Source organism: Vanacampus margaritifer, chromosome 9 (genome assembly GCF_051991255.1).
Source record: "Vanacampus margaritifer isolate UIUO_Vmar chromosome 9, RoL_Vmar_1.0, whole genome shotgun sequence".
Classification (NCBI taxonomy): domain Eukaryota; kingdom Metazoa; phylum Chordata; class Actinopteri; order Syngnathiformes; family Syngnathidae; genus Vanacampus; species Vanacampus margaritifer.
In genome coordinates this window covers 14,056,046-14,072,735 of record NC_135440.1, presented here as the reverse complement: position 1 = coordinate 14,072,735, position 16,690 = coordinate 14,056,046, and the positions used below count along the sequence as shown (strand labels likewise).

Sequence of the window (16,690 nt, the reverse complement as noted above, 5' to 3'; positions counted from 1 at the left end):
TATCCATCAAAATGTCACCTGGAACTGCGCCGCTGTCAGCAGCGGCTTGGACGGATTTAAAATGTCAGCTTGATAAGAAGACGGAGAGCCGGAGAGTTTTCCCACAAACCAGTGAAGTAACAGTTTTGTTGGTTTTGATAGCACCTGTAAAATGTTGGTGCACATAAATAAAGCTTGCGTCCTTGTGTGGACTTCAACCGCTGAAATCTGTAAAGCTACTTACATAAAGAGACTCCTAAATAAAAGACTTGAAAACGAGGACGCTCACTTTTTAAAATTCCAAGCATGCTATCTTCTATTATATTATGTTTTGAATTTTTAAAGCTTTGACTCGGGGAAGTGGCTTTAACTCGATTGGCTGCAGCCAGTTAGACACACACAAAAACAATCCGGGTCGCCCTTGGGTCATCCCTGAAATAATTAGTTTGAACCACAGTTGCAGGGTGAATCCGATTGGGTCACACGAGCGCAACTTCTGACTGTGTTGCAGATTTGATTTGATCATACAAACGCAGACTGCGAGGGGCTCTAGCACACACACACACACACACAGCTAGTAAATCTTTAACAATCGAAGTACTTAAAATGCTGTAAACAAATGCTCTGGCTTGAACCATAATTAAAACTCAGCTAGGCTCTGCATTGACGCTCAATAAAAGCGCTTCACACTTACAGAAACAATTTATGTTTTAACATCAATGCTCCTCAGATTATTATTATTTTTTTGTCATAATACATCAAATATGCATATATTTTGTCCTTTTTCTGGAGTTATTTGCGCTTTTCTTACCGGCGGTTGTGGTGGCGATCGTTGTCGTCTTGGCCACTGGGGAAATACGGAGAGCATCAATCACATAATTAGAGCGAAACACAGCAACTCTCTATATCAATAGCTCAGGTAATTAGATAGATACATACAAATCATTGATGGGGAAAATAGATTTTCCTCCTCTGAGATAAACAAGGACAAACAAGTCAATGCAATTAGTCAGATTCGGAGTTAGACTCTGAATACAGAAGAACACATATTGTGATGAGGGAGAAAAAAATTGGGGGGGGGGGCCGATTTGCACTGTAGTGCCCTTCGAGCAAAGTGAGGGGAAGCAATTTGAGGAAATCCATTGTATCGATTAGACGATTCTTCAATAACAGGAAGCCCTGATGCTGGTGAAACATGTCTTACATGTGGTCTCTGTTACCGAGACCGCGTCGCTCTCGGATTGGTCTTTGAAGACCGCCGTCACCATGACTTCGTACGTAGTGGAAGGACTCAGATCTGTCAAAGTGTATCGGTTATCGCTTCCAATCAGGACCACCTGAAAAGGAAACACACATTTGAGATTGCATTCTCTTTTTTTTTTTCTCTCTCTCTGGAGAGCTCAGTATTGTTCATTCGGTAATTTTACCGATTTGACATGTCATCATTATTGCTCTTTTTTTTTTTATTATTATTTTTTTTAGTATGTGGGTGAGAATGTGTGCGTGCGCGTGTGCGTATTCATTAGTTTACCTAAAACCTATTAAAAAATCCCATACCGTTCACCTAAACCGAACACTTCCAGCCAGAGTCGTGAGGCCGTCAGGAGACCCGAGGAAGGACCAAAGAAAAGAAAGGAAAGTGAAATCCAAAAAGGAAAAGGAAACACACATTTTATATTGCATTCTCAACAAAAATGCAAGTCTAGATTTAACGCAAGAACCCCAAAATATATTTTCCACCTTTTTAAAAGGTACGCATTTCCCTCTCAGTATAGTTTTACGAGGACAATAAAAACAAAAATGGCGGAACCTCCATCCATCCATCCATTTACTACGGCTTATCCGGGGTCGGATCACGGGGGCAGCAGCTTTAGGAGGCAAACCCAGACTTCTCTCTCCCCAGCCACTTCAATCAGCTCCTCTGGCGGGATCCCAACCTAGAGACATAGTCTCTCCAGCGTGTCCTGGGTCGACCCCGGGGCCTCCCGCCATCGGGACATGCCCGGAACACCTCTCCAGGGAAGGTGCCCAGAAGGCATCCGAACCAGATGCCCGAGCCACCTCAACCGGCTAGGAACTAGGAACGGAGATCGACCGGTAAATCGAGAGCTTCGCCTTAAATTTAAATAGCAGAACCTAAGGAATGGAATTGGGCTTATTATACATACATAAAAATCATTGCCAAAGCCAAGAATTTTATAGTAATTGGAACATGTGCAGTGTCTGTCGGCTGCAGCATCAGAAGTCCAAACAACATCTGTAATTTATATGAGACAAAAATGTATCAAACCCCAAGGTAAAAACGTGAATGCCGAGCAACTCAGAAATTGGAAGTCATTCAAAAACCACACTGGAGTGTATCTTTAATTGGGTTCAATCTCTTTGGCTTCCCGTTTTTGTGAGGGACACTATTTATCTATTTAGAGTAATTTTCTTTTATGCACAGCCCTCATCGGCATTTGCCTAATTAAAGAAAGGAGTCATTCAATCATTTAGTGGTGAAACACAAGAACAAACGATGTATTCGGGTGCAAATAAATAAAACTAATTCAACTGGATGTATTTGATCATATGCCTCTCATACATATGCATCTCATAATCCAGTTTCTATGAAGTCTTACTACTTCAAAATTTGGCCTCCATTTGTCTCCCAGTGAAATTGTGTTCTGTTGCAATATTAAATAGCTGTTGATAGCCATTGCGTCAGAAGTGGTGGGTACAAATTGTAGTAGCCCAAAAATAAATAACCACGCAAACCACAATGGCAATGAATCATACACATTTCGATAAATGACTGTGAAATGGCATCTCTGAACACAAAAATTCCCCAAATCCATGGAAAAACAAAAACAAAGTTTGAAGTGATGGAACTGGAAGTGTTAGTGGAAGAGGAAAACAAAGATTAGTGAGTTAAAGATGATAAATATGTTGCTTGGATAATTTTCATCAACTGCATAAAAACTTTTCAAGATAGTAATAATCGGCCGGCATTTTGCTGATTAAACACTGACACAATCTTACATTCTTGTGAAACAGTAAATGCCGTTCAGTATGTATGAGCAGGAAGTAAAGGACATGCATGGCTGACGAAAAGCTACTCTGTGTTGGTTGCATCCTTCTCAATCCTCTCATATACCCATTAAGATGCAGAGCCGTATTTTCTTGCTCAGTGACCGCGGGCAGGCAGTGGTCCAACCCTGGTCTAATTCAAAAGCTAAATTCATCAGTTCAGGCTTTTTTGGGGACAGTAAACACAGAAGACTACCTTGGCCAATTATCACAGTGCATTGAAATAATCCCGGTGTGTGAAAATGCTTGGAATTTTTTTTTTTTGAAAGGAGTATTGTCATTTGTGACATGGCATGACTCCTTCTTGTGACTGGCTCTAAAAGTCATTTATGCATTTTTTTTTTTTATTTCAACTTTACTTATAAAAAAAAATGATGCAGACACTGGGAACCCCAGACACTTTTTATATAAAAAAAATAAATAAATAAAAATGGAGAAATTATGTTGAAATTTTGGAAAACTTTATTTACAGTATAAAACTTAAGGAGGCTATTTAATTGCTTAGTTTTTAATTTAGCTTAACACATGCTGATGACCCTCGAAGCTACCTGCAATTTTTGTTATATACTGTGTATATATATATATATATATATATATATATATATATATATATATATATATATATATATATATATATATATATATATATTTAAAAGCTGTTTATTCCTTTTATATTTAAAATTAAAAGAAAGAACTTCAAGTGTTGAAAATTCGCATATGCTTGATTACATTTCAACAAAATTATTATTTTTTAATTTTGACAAATATTTTCTCTTTTACTGCAAATTAATATCGACTTGAAATGTCGGTTTTCGCCCTCCTTGACTACTAATAATCGATATCGGCCCTGAAAAAAAAAAACATATCGGTCTATCACTCGTTTACATGAGTGGAAAAAGTTCCCACTGGCACCGCTTTGTATGCTGATTTGCACCTTCATTCTGGATGTTCTATTTTCAGATGCCAAGTCAGCAGTTTGTCTCAGGTTTGATAAATCACCTTGTGTGGTTAGATTTGCCTATTTTAAACTCCTCCCACAATGCACAAAATGAACATCCCTGTAATTCAGCTTGCCGTCTGGAAGACGCAATCCTGGTTGCGCCATCAGCTTGCGCATCCGTTTTAATCACGAAGTGCTCACTATCTGTGCTGCCAACCTACCTCTCCAACTCCCAAGAGTGTTACTTCCAGCACTGATCACTCACACCAAGAGTCCAAGAGTGCAGACACACACACACACACGTACACACAGACTTTACAGCGAGCTCTATCTCTGCATCCCAGTTGTCTCCAAGGCCTAGATCAGTGTAATAAAACACCCGAGCCATTCATTTCTGGCTCCATTCAGCCTTTATTTACACTCAGTCATGTCTGGGGTTTTAGCAGCTCTAGTGAAGCAAGTTCGGTCCAAGCTAAGCAGCACACGCTCCATTTTATCAGGGCACACGCAGCCATAAATAGCCTGAAATTTTCACTCAAGTAATTTTTCACAAATTGATGAGAAGTGTCTTTTAAAAACCGATTCATGCTTCACGCCTTCATTGTTGACAGCATAAATTCTTCAAAGTCAACCTTCCGCAATGTAGTGACAGCCATGTAACAAGTGCTCATTACCGATACAGTACTGACCTCCTTTGTGTCGCCACCTGTGAGTGGTGCCCAGGAGAGTCTGTAGACGATGATGTCATCGGCTGAGTGATCCCAGCTAACCTGAAAGCCGTCTGGACCGACATCACTGGAACGGAGATGTAAGGGACCTGGAACTGGAGCTGTGATATAAAGCTTGTTTACGTTTTGGTGTAGTGCGTTTGAAACATAACATTTATTTTGTTATCTCTGTCAAGTACAATGCAAGTGCAATGTTGTTAAAAAAATTATTATTTTTTAAATGGTGAGCAGGTGTTCAGAAAAAGATCAATTGTAGTAAGTAGTAGTAAATATTGACTTTTTGCATATAACATGTGTATTGCTGTTTTCTTAATGTATAATGTACGTGCATAAATCAAATCTGATGGGCTCGCAACCAGTCCTAGGTGTACCCCGCCTCTCCCTCAAAGTCCACAGGAACTCAGTGCATGTAGCTAACAATATTTTTTGTGACAGCCGACCTTAAAGAACCTGTGAGGCTTTTTGCTTCATTAAACCAAGTGGTCACAAAAAAAACATCATCTGGTTCTTGAATGAGGAGTTCAGTACAGGTTTCTAACCAAAGGTCAATTTTCCCCTCTGACTCAGCACTGAAGCCTTGTCGCTTGTTGCTTAAAGGGATATTCCAACCAATCAATAACCGTTAGTATGATTGAATAGTCAGGGACAGGGAAATGACCTTTTAATGGGCCCGGGCTATTATGCTGAGGTGTAAATGAGGTGGGCACGCTGCCAATGCAGCAGAGGGAGCGGTAGGGGCAATAAAATTCGACACAGTTTGGCACTGAGAGGAAAAATGGCTCACCTTTGAACGGTATTGATACACCCTTTCATGAAAACGAAGAATAAATTGCCATCAGGAGAGAACGCTTGGGGCGGATGAAATACAATCAATTTGGAAGACTAAGTTAGGGGAGCATTTATTTACTTCTTCATGAAAATTGGTACTGGAAGCATCCCAACAGTTGCCCATCGCAATATGATCGCAATAAATAAGACCCACTTATCGATAATAACCGAAACCACAAATCGACTTGCATGCAGTGGGGACAGCAGAATATCCAACATAGTAGGGGTGTGAATTGCCTAGTACCTGGCGATTCGATTCGTACCACGATTCATAGGTCACAATTCGATTCGATACCGATTAATCCCGATACCAATCTATAAATTGATTATTGCGATTTTTTTAAACTCACATTTAGAAATTACTAATCAGTAAACTTTGTAAACAGTAAACATAAAATTTGTATGAAAATATATTTATTTATCTGAAACTTCAGGCTTATAACTGAGCCACTGCATTTAACAAACCGGTTGCAGTCTGTTTCATGTTTGAACAGCACTGAAATAAAATATGAAGTCTTAATGTTCCATTTATATAACATTCTTCCATGCTTAATGTGTGAATCCTAACCCTAAGTGAGATGTTTTGTTAAATATTCCCATAAAAAATGGATGTTTAAAAATCAATTAGGCCGCATATCGAATTGATTCGTGAATTGCGCGCTGTAATATCGCGATATATTGCCAAATCGATTTTTTCTAACACAGATATCTTTCACCATTAGATCAATTCCATAAATTCCTACAGATGTAATTTAAAAAAAAAAATTTCAAAAAAGCTAGTCCAAAAGGCGTAGAAGCTGTTAACACATATTTATTTAATGCTTTAGTTGCTTTAAGTGGAATGCTTCCGTGTCCCAATATTTATGTGTAAGTCAGCTGCCCACTGATCCACTTGATGCTCAAATGGCCTCCTTGATGACAGTTGCCAAATCTGTGATAGATTAAGTGATGTCAAGCAAGACGAATATGCAGTATGAATTCACATAGAACGTATGTGAACAGGGTTCTATTGTGGGGCCCCTGCTGTTTTCATATCTACTATCCCAGGGTTGCATCTTAAGAAAACAGCGGCGGTTGTTTTAGAATGCAACAAGTTTAAGAACCACTAGATTCAAGTATTGGGCTGAAATCTTGATTGATTCCCCTGTGCAACAAATAGGACTTACTTGTTGTGAATCCATCAGTGAGTGGCTCTGATTGGCCTTCATCATACAGAGCAAATAGAGCCACAGAATACTCCATCAGCGATGTCAGTCCACTCAGGTCATAAGAGCTCACGGGTCCAACTACCACCTGAAAGACACGCACAATTTGATGAAATTTCAAGATGCTTGCATATTGGGTGATTTTGCCATGGAGGAATTAAAAAAACTGAACAGGAAGGGATGCGCTGTTTATACCAGAATTGAAGTGCATGAACATGACAAATAATATTTGCTCTCAAAATCAAAACGTCTTTGACACACGCACCTCCTCAGTGACCCGCCCATCTGTCTTGACCCACATGATGCGGTAACCAGTGACTCCACTGGCCGAGGGGTCCCAGCTGATGTGTGCCGAGTTGTGGGTGATGTCAGAGAACTGGAGGTTACTCGGTGCACTAAGTGGCGCTGACCAGAGAGAGAAAGCAAGAATGGCGGAGTTAAATCAATGTGCTCACAATACACTCACTTGATCAAGTACACCAGCACAAGCTAATGAGCTCCAATAAGAAATTCTAAATATATAGAAGATAATAGAGTCTGTTTTGGTAGACAGGGATGTTGCTAAGGCAACAAATACTGTATGTTTACTTTATGTATGATAGTTCTACACCACTGCAATCTACGATAATAAATAAAAACATGAACATAATGTAAGCGAAAGCGTATTGCATTCACTTGTAAAAAAAAAAAAAAAAAAAAAAAAAAAAAAAAAAGAAAGAAAAAGTTTTTCTGACTGATTTTTGGGGGGGAGAGCTTTGTTTTTTTGTTTATTTTTTTTCTGTTTTTCGGAATATTTTTTTCTGTTTTACTGAATATTTTTTTCTCTCATAAAAAAATATTCCGAAAAACAAGAAAAAAAGAAGAAACAGAAGAAGAAACAGGACGAAAAATTACTCAGAAAAAAATATCTGAAAAACGGGGGGAAAAATATTTTTAAAAAAACAGAAGAAAAAAATATTAATAATAAGTAAAAAAAAATAAAAATTAAACCTCTGAAGTCCAAGTGACTTGTTGCAGACGCGCTAATGGCAGACCTGCATCTAAAACGCTTCTGTAAAAACGTAACTGTTAGCTTGCTAAAATCATGCCAATTGATTGACATGACATATGCTTGTACAAACTCCGCAAAACGATAATCCTAGTTTACATTAGAATGATAGTATAGAGTAAAAAAGCCTAAAACATTACCAATACTGTGTGTGTTACTAATTACTGTACATGCCTTACCTTAACCGAGTCAGTAAGTCATATAGTTGAAGGTGTGTGGGAGGTATGCGGGAAAGTGTCCGCTATTAGCGAGTCTGCAACAAGTCACTTGGAGTTCAGAGGTCAAAAAAATAACAACTAAATACTTCGAAAAACAGAAGGTGCTCTGTTTTTCAGAATATTGTTTACCTGTTTTTTTGTATAAATATTTTTCCCTGTTTTTTTGAATATTTTTTTCCCTGTTTTTTTCTTTATTCTGTTTTTCCTGAGTATTTTTCCTCCCTTTTCTCTAAATATTTGTTTTCCTGTTTTTTGGAGTATTTTTTATGACAGTAAAACAAACCAAAAAAATAAATAAATAAAAAAAATTGTCAGAAAAACAGGAGTCCCCTGAATGCAACACGCTTCCATAGTAAAATGAGATTTTGTGCTAAACTACTTTATCTGCAAGATGATTTGCGTCGTGGAATCCAAGCCAAATGTACAGTGTGTGGCTATGCAACCCTTACAAGTCGTTTCCTGGTTTGTAACGGGTTCGCTGGCTTCCTCTCCATACATCGCATAAACAGTGATGCTATACTCAGTGTGGGGGCTCAAACCATTTAGCTCCAGCTCGTTCACTGCTTCTGACACTTTAACCTGCAGACAAAAACAAACTTCAACAATAAACAAAAAAATGGTCTGTTTGTGAGAAAGAAAAACAAGAAAAAAGTATGTTTGCTTGGCATTTTGTTTTCAACATTACCTCACTCTCGGCTAAATCTCCGTCATCTGTAAGCGGCGCATAAAGCACCATGTAGCCGGATGCTCCCTTCACACGGTCCCATCTTGCTTTTATGCTGTTGCGAGTCACATCGAGCAGCTGGAGGCCCGTCACGGTGGGAAGAGCCACTGCATATGCACAAGACCACACGCAGGGAAAAACAGTCAGAACCTGAATACGGTCAAATATTAAAAATCTCATTTTGCACTAATAGAATAGTGGATCACTTTTAATGACCCGCAAAAAGAATGACCTCAATAAAATGGGTGTCATCAGAAGCAGCATGGAAAACATAATTATGCAAATTTTTTATTAGTGGATATCTGATGTGCATAAAATGTTCTGTATGAATAACAAAAGGGACTTTTTTTTTCGCTGCAGAGGTTTTCAGCAAAAGTTCAAAACAAAAAGACACATTTGTTACATATCCTGGACAAACTAAGGCTCTCTGCATATAAATGTTCAAAGAAAACAACTGTAAAACTGACTTTCCTTTTTAAGGATCAATAAAGAATGATCGTGCCTTTAAATTTGTTACGAGACACTATTTCTTACTTTCAAAAGAAGCATTTACATCTTCCTAAATTAGAGGGAATAATCATTTCTGATGAGCTTCGCCATCGAGAGGTTTTAATAGTTTATTGCCGTGCTAAACTGGCGATGGCACATGTTTGCATGAGGCAGCTGCGGGCGCATACGTGTGCATAAACACTTACGGGTTGTTTCGTATCCTCTTAGCGGTTCGCTAGCCTCGTTTTCATTCACAGCAAACACGGACAGCTGGTATTGGGTCTGCGAGTTGAGATGCTGCAACACCGCCGAGGTGTCACGCCCGTCGACAACAGCCTGGGGTGTGGAAGGGGTGCGAAGAGGAAGAGATGAGATTGGGGAGCAGATGGTTGAGGAAAAAGCGGGGGAATGAATGGTAGGATGTAAAAATAAAACAATAGAATGGAGCGATGTGAAGATTAAGAGGAAAGAGAACAGGATTACTTAAATTACATTTGGGACTAAATGGCAATTTGAAAGGTATGCTACAATTGGCGATAGCCTCAGAACTAAGACTTGGTGGCTAATAAATCAAAGTATACGATATAACGGTTTCTCGGCCCAAAGATATGGACAACACAAGTATTATTCCTAATGGGCCTTTATTTGTGCTGATTTGGTAATGTGTCTTTTAGAAAGATGACAGGAATATAAAAGGATCAGTGCATGCACTCCCCTCAGCCCTTCATACTTTAAAAATGGAGGGCATTTTTCTTTTTGGCACTAATGCGTGCAAAGTTTTGTTTTTTTTCCTTCGGAGTGTATAAACAATACAGTATGGACAAAAGTTTTGGGGTGCTTAGCCATTTCACATTAAAGTAAAAAAATGATTAAAATTTGAATAAACAATCTAGTTGATTCTGCCCTTAACTCATTCACTGCCATTGACGGCTATAGACGTCAAAAATTCATTTTAACTATTTCTATTAATTTAACTTTTTTTTTCACTTTTGTTAACAAGAGTATGAAAACCTAGATTTTTTTAGATTTATTTAGAACAGATATAAATTTTTTGATTAATCATGAGTTAACTAGTGAATTCATATGATTAATTACGATTAAAAAAAATTAATCGCCTGACGCCCCTAATTTTTTAGCAATCTTTTTTTTTTTTATTGTAATTAATCGCATGACTTCAATAGTTAACTCACGATTAATCACAAATGTTATATCTGTTATAAATGAACGATAAAAACATGTTTCTAGGTTTTCATACACTTGTTAACAAAAGTGGAAAAAATGCTAAACTAATTGAAATAGTTAAAATTTATTTTTGACATCTATAGCCATCAATGGCAGTGAAAGAGTTGAGAAGTTTTCAAAGAATTTGGGTTCAGAGAATATCAAGGGCTATAGCTGAGAAATTATTGATTAAATAATTGATTAGGAGGTATTGCCACAGGGAAAACAGAGTAAATAGCAGTAAAATGTCCTGGCAGAATTGTTTTTTGACAACAAAATAAAATAAAAAAATTAAAAATGACCTCCTGTGGTTGCCCTCCATCAACAGGGAAATAAAGCACTCTGTATTTTTCAACATTTCCAGGGGAGTGGCGCCATGTAACTCGAAAGCTCCTGGCAGTGACCTCTGATGTCACCAAGTCTGACGGTGGTCCAATTCTCTCTGGTGGCTGTTCTGGAAGGGGGAAAAAAAAGGTGGAAAACCTAACATAGACATTAGACACAGCATAAATACAACCTTATATGAACAGATATGGGAATTATTCCCTTAAAAAGGAGCGAGCTTTGGGATAATGACTAAAGGAACAAGATGTAATTTTTTTAACATTTTTCTATTATCTCTGGCTTCTTCGGCTCAGCATTTGTAATGAATGACTTCTGACTCATTAAGACATATTGTACTGTATTAGAGTTGATTTGATTCATGTTCAATTTTCTATGGAGGCCAATAATGATGACAATGTCTTAACCAAAAGGTTTCTATCTGCAATTAGGCTTTGAATGTTTTTTTTTGAAGGTCAAATACTTTTTATTTATTTTATTTTTTATAGGCCTACCTATACTACAGTAAAGATATGTTAATTTAAGTTAAGGTCTACATCATAATGATTTAGGTGCAAGAAATTCCCCTTATTACCAGGGGTGAAAGTGGCTAGAACTTCTTGCCGGAACTCCCTGACATAAAGGTCGCCGAGCAGTCAGAATTTTTTTTGTGTTTTTATTTTTTTTTGTGGAGGGGTTGAAACATCCTCAAACCACCAAAATGCTTAAAGAAAACTGCATTTGGCACAGTTATAGCTATTACACACAATTAAAAACACAACAGGTCTTACACACGCATTAGGCTACCGCACTCACTGCAACATGATTGTAACTTGAAACTTATTTTGATTTAAAAAATATATATATTTCATTGATGTGCAAAATAACAGATAACAAAAACACCGACGTGCGCACGTCGACATGACTCGTCAGATACACAAAGAACGGTGCCGGTGGACAGGACTCCGTGGAATAGATAAATAATAGATATCGGTGGATTACGCTACACAAGCACACTGGAACAATTCAGAAGCGCTTTATGTTATGTTCACACCAAAAGAGGGGGAAGTGTTCCGCTGTTGTGCCAAAAGTGTTTACTCCCTGCCGAGAGATATTTATATAACTTGTACCACAGAAAAGTGTAGTTTCCTCAAAAAGGTTCTTTGTAAACAGATATTTAAACTTCAAACATCTGCAACAAAACAGAAAAACCGTAACATTCAGTCGTCTGAGCTTTTTCTATGTATATATGAGATTTCCTACTGTGTGCTTAGTCATTGAATGCACCTAGAGTCAACTGCAGCGCGAGTGCTTGCATTTCTTTTGCTTCTCCGCGATAAATACTTTTTTCATGTTTCAAAACAAAGCCCACGTGTGTTTTCATGTATTTATTGAAAAATACCCGCAGGAGGGGACACATCTTTTTATGGGGGTAAGTGGCTGCCCGTGTTGTTGCACTGCAGGTGACAACAGACAGGACGCTGTGTGTGACGTAGTCCTTCCCCGAAGCCGATGTGGCACATATTTTAGCCCATCAGGCCGCGAGGCAAAATGCGAAAAACATTCAACATTTTTCAACCTTGGCGAATATGAAACGAAACGTGAATTGAAGAAATAAATATAGAAACGTATTTAAGAAATAAATATATAATATATATAAAAAAAATTCATTATTAAGTGAAATGTCTTATTTTCTATTTTGTATTCATAATTGCTCAGATTACTCAATTATTCGAAGTTTCAATAGGATATTTGAAAACTAACTTCATTCAAGTAAATCATTAGAAAAACTGCTGCCCAAAAAAGAAAAGTTGTTTTGAGCCTTGCATCCGCACATTTTTACATCTTTTTTTTTTAAGACTGCAGGGAGCTGGAGCATATCCCAGCTGACAAGCGGCAAACTACACCTTGATCTCATTAGTTCCAGGTGTGATTTTGCCTATTTCCCACTAGTCCCGAATGCAACATTCACCTTCTACCTGGAGGGGCAACAGTGAATTACAGTAGCAAAAAGCCATCATATAACATTCTGCAGGTCGAACAAGTCGTAAGTGACTAAAAAAGAAAAATGGAATTCAAAGTAAAACTTCACATTTAAACATGAAATAAAATTCACATCAAACTTAGTCAGTAAAGTATGCACTGTATATAGATTCACTACACAATTTTAATCAATTATTTTTAATGTAAAAATTAGGCATAGTAGGTATTGGTCTTTTAAAAAGTAGATTCTTAAGTGTTTGATTAATTGTCATATGGCGATATATGAGTTTCCCTTCTGGAATTAAACAACTGAAATAAATGAACTTTTCTACTGTTTCTGTTTGAATTGATGGTATTGTATGTATTTGTATTGGTTGCAAATTGGACTAACACTCCTTTGGCCCATGTAGTCCTTCCAGTCAGTTAGCCTGCGATTTACTTAGTGTGTCATTTTCCACTTACGTTCCTTAATGTCCTTGTCTTGCTGCTCCACTTGCTCACACACCGTTCTCGTCAATCCTTCAACAATGGAGCTCATAACATTGAAGTCGGCAACGTTATATACGTGAGAGTCATCTGGCTCTGAGGCGATGGAGCGCAACTCGTTCTCATCAGCATTCTTTACACCTGCAAAAGGGAGAGGGAATGCACGCGGGGATTTTTACTCTATTCTAACCGTGGGCACTTGCGCCGGGGCTATAACAGGATAATTCACAACTCCTGTCAACCCGGTGTGTGCCCAATCTCACCAATTGCAAACAGCTCAACCCCAGCTTTTTGCAGGCTTTCTGCGGGCGGTAGAACATCATCCTGAGACTTCCCATCAGTAATGAGGATCCCGATTTTAGGTACACCAACGCGGGCGCCAGACTCGGGCTTGAAACAGTTCTCCAAGATATAGGACAGTGCCAGCCCTGGGGAGAGAAGGATAAAGGTGGCACATATATAAAAAAGAGAGCGGTGGTGGAGGAATAGAAGATCGTAGGAGACCAACGAGAGGGGCAATGAATTGAAATGTTATTAGAGAAATGGATCAAATAAACATGGAAATAATACAACAGTACCCGTGAGAGTGTTTCCTCCTTTGTAAGGAAGGTTCTTGACAGCATCAACAACAGCTTCTTTTGTAGTGAAAGCATTGAGGTGCCACTCGATCCTGGGATCGCCACTATACTGAGCCAGACCTAAGATCACACGTAATCTTTCACAGTGAAAATGCAAAGGTAATGAAGACATTTTTACAACCTTCCAAAGACAAAAGTTTCATCATGGAAAGCTGATGGTAGCCGTACCTATCCTGGTCTTATCAATGCCAACTTCAAAGGCGTTGACCAAGTTTTCCAGGAACATGCGGACCAGCCGGAAGTTGAGCCGACCGATACTCCAAGAGCCATCGACCAGGATCACAATGTCTGCTATGGATTCAGTGTGGCACACAAACTGGTCCACTGGAAAGACAAGATATTCATTACAAACTAAATGCTAGCATCATATTTATTAAAGCAAAAACCTCCACCAAGTTCTGTTGGGGGAAAAAAATATGATTTGCAGGATTATACTCTTCTGACTCCTGTTCTATTGCATAAGATAATTACAAAGTGGATGACACTTTTTCAACACTGGAGCTGCTACAGGAAATCCTGATGATCACTACGACATTCAGCCCCAATGAAAATTGACTATAACATTACAACAGCTATAAGTGAAAATCAGTCACATGGTCTGCAAAGGAAATCCCATTGGCCATGTGCCAGTCTTCTACATACTTCTGACTTTAAGACTCACTTTTTTCCCCTCAGATTTTGGCTGGTTCTGTGACTTATCCCGCTACTTAGGTTCGATTTGCAAATGTAAAAATTTGAACCTGTACTGCCATCCAAAATCCTTGTAATCCTTGTTCATCATGTTGACAGTGGCGAATGTCTCTCTAAGCTACAGCTCTACTGTTCTTGGTTTCAGTTTTTGTAAAATAAATTTCTCCCAAAAATGTGACTCATACTCCGGACCAACTTATGTGGGGGCGGGGGGGGGGCTTCTACTACCCCTACCCGACAAAAAAAATAGTTGGGATATATATACAGTATATGTCATTTTTAAAAATGATCTGTCATTGTTTTTTTTGGAAATTTTATGTATCATAAGTAACAATGGTATTGGTAGTTGGTATCGGTGAGTACTGAAGATTTTAGTATCGTATCGGTCTAAAAAAAAGTTGTATCAAACATCCCTAGTAAAAACCCAGAAAATGGTCCCCATGATGTGATATAAACCCGCGCGCACACATGCACACTCTCTCACACACACACACACACACACACACACGCACACACACACACACACACACACACACACACACACACACACACACACACTATTCGAGCTGTCTTCTTCTTCATGATGCATGTTTTGACTGGTGCGATTTATACTACGGAGCAACTTGTGGTCTGAAAAATATTTATCATAAATTTCGTGGTAATATGTTACACAACGGTCTAAACATAACAGGTTGCATTTTTGTTGCCAGCGCAAGTCACCACAGGAAGCTGTATAACTCTGCATTGAGGGTGGTTAGACCAAGTGTTGGTATTTTTGCAGGAAAAAAATAGGCGATTTGCACCATTGTGGCTGTGAACACTGCCGACTTGATTCTCCACCAATCGAAGCGGCTCCTCTCATTCCCTTTAAATGCAACGCATGAGAGACGCAACGGCAGTTCTTGACATGATGGAAGAAGAAATTGATTCGTTATAGTCTGGCTCGAGGTCGCTGTACACAATGTATGTTTCTAAGGAACTGCAACCAGACTTTCATGGGTGGCTGAAGTAAAGTTGGCCATGGAGATCACAGACGTGTGATGTGAAGTGGGCACATGGAGACCATCTTCCGCCCCATCATTGGTCGAAGTCACGGCCATTGGGATCATTTGAAAATTATACGATAAAGACGACACTAATAATGCATTCAATGAGTTGATTTCTGCGATGATCCAGAGAAATTGTGTTCAAGTCATTGGGTCAATGTGTGCTCTTCCTGATTTGACAGAATGTCCCTATTTAAGTGTAGTGAGTGCAGAAATTGTGAAAATATGTGCAGATGACAAAAGTCAAAGGGAGGATTAGAAAAAAAAGGTTTCCAGGAAGAAAAACTAATAATTTCATTAGGCTACATAGTCAATATAGTAATGTAGCTTACAAAGGCAATGATGAGATCAAATTCATTCTGAAAGCATCTCCGTTTTTTACACCGTCATAAGCAGATCAACAGGTTCGTTTGGACCATGCGGAACAAACTTTTGACAAATTCAGCGTGCCTGTGATAAAAGATTGCACAAGCCTGTACGCATACTCATAGCGTAATCATCTGACAAATTGTCATATTAACTCTGCCCAATGTTTTGAAAAATGATCCACAATCACATATTCCATATACATTATTTCTGCAATCATCTGGCTATTGACTCATACCCATGCACACAAATAATACACGGGCAGACATAGGAAGGGGACAGCAAATCAAAGCCCTGCCTTGTGCCTACACATAAATATGCATACAATGTTGTTGATGTCAGAGAGATTGTTCGCTTGCCACTGTGATTCATGCTGATACATCTCATCGCTACACACCACCTGCATTGCAGACAACAGCCGGCTGGTCAAAAGGTGCCTCTTCTCCCCCTAAAGTCCCATCTGCCATAGTTCTTCTCTCTTTTCCCCCCCACCACCAACATCCCTTCATCTCCCCTCTCATCTAACACCTTCTCTCTTTCTGATTGAAATTACACATCCTGAGGAAAAGTGTGAGCTCATTTATGACACACGACTTGAAAAAATGAAGAAATGAGAGACGGGGAGAAAGCAACAAGTCTTGGCTATAACAAGTTATGTTCTGTTTTTTTTTTTAACCCTGGAGAAACCAAGAACCCTTTTCTTCTTTGGAA

The 16,690-nt window shown here is 38.7% G+C and overlaps 1 protein-coding gene across 3 annotated transcripts in view; it reads right to left on the bottom strand.

Moving 5' to 3' along the window:
• Positions 1 to 16,690, bottom strand: part of col14a1a (collagen, type XIV, alpha 1a) — a 109,035-nt gene that overhangs the window by 64,717 nt on the left and 27,628 nt on the right. For all 3 annotated transcript variants that reach the window (XM_077575035.1, XM_077575033.1, XM_077575034.1), the window contains exons 6-18: positions 14,046 to 14,201; positions 13,818 to 13,937; positions 13,503 to 13,667; positions 13,216 to 13,380; positions 10,752 to 10,903; positions 9,435 to 9,564; positions 8,701 to 8,846; positions 8,465 to 8,594; positions 7,015 to 7,154; positions 6,711 to 6,837; positions 4,678 to 4,817; positions 1,184 to 1,316; positions 791 to 826 (exon numbers count right to left, since the gene is read on the bottom strand). In XM_077575035.1, coding sequence (XP_077431161.1) covers positions 791 to 826; positions 1,184 to 1,316; positions 4,678 to 4,817; positions 6,711 to 6,837; positions 7,015 to 7,154; positions 8,465 to 8,594; positions 8,701 to 8,846; positions 9,435 to 9,564; positions 10,752 to 10,903; positions 13,216 to 13,380; positions 13,503 to 13,667; positions 13,818 to 13,937; positions 14,046 to 14,201 — 1,740 coding nt within the window. The remainder of the gene's footprint in view (positions 1 to 790; positions 827 to 1,183; positions 1,317 to 4,677; positions 4,818 to 6,710; positions 6,838 to 7,014; positions 7,155 to 8,464; positions 8,595 to 8,700; positions 8,847 to 9,434; positions 9,565 to 10,751; positions 10,904 to 13,215; positions 13,381 to 13,502; positions 13,668 to 13,817; positions 13,938 to 14,045; positions 14,202 to 16,690) is intronic.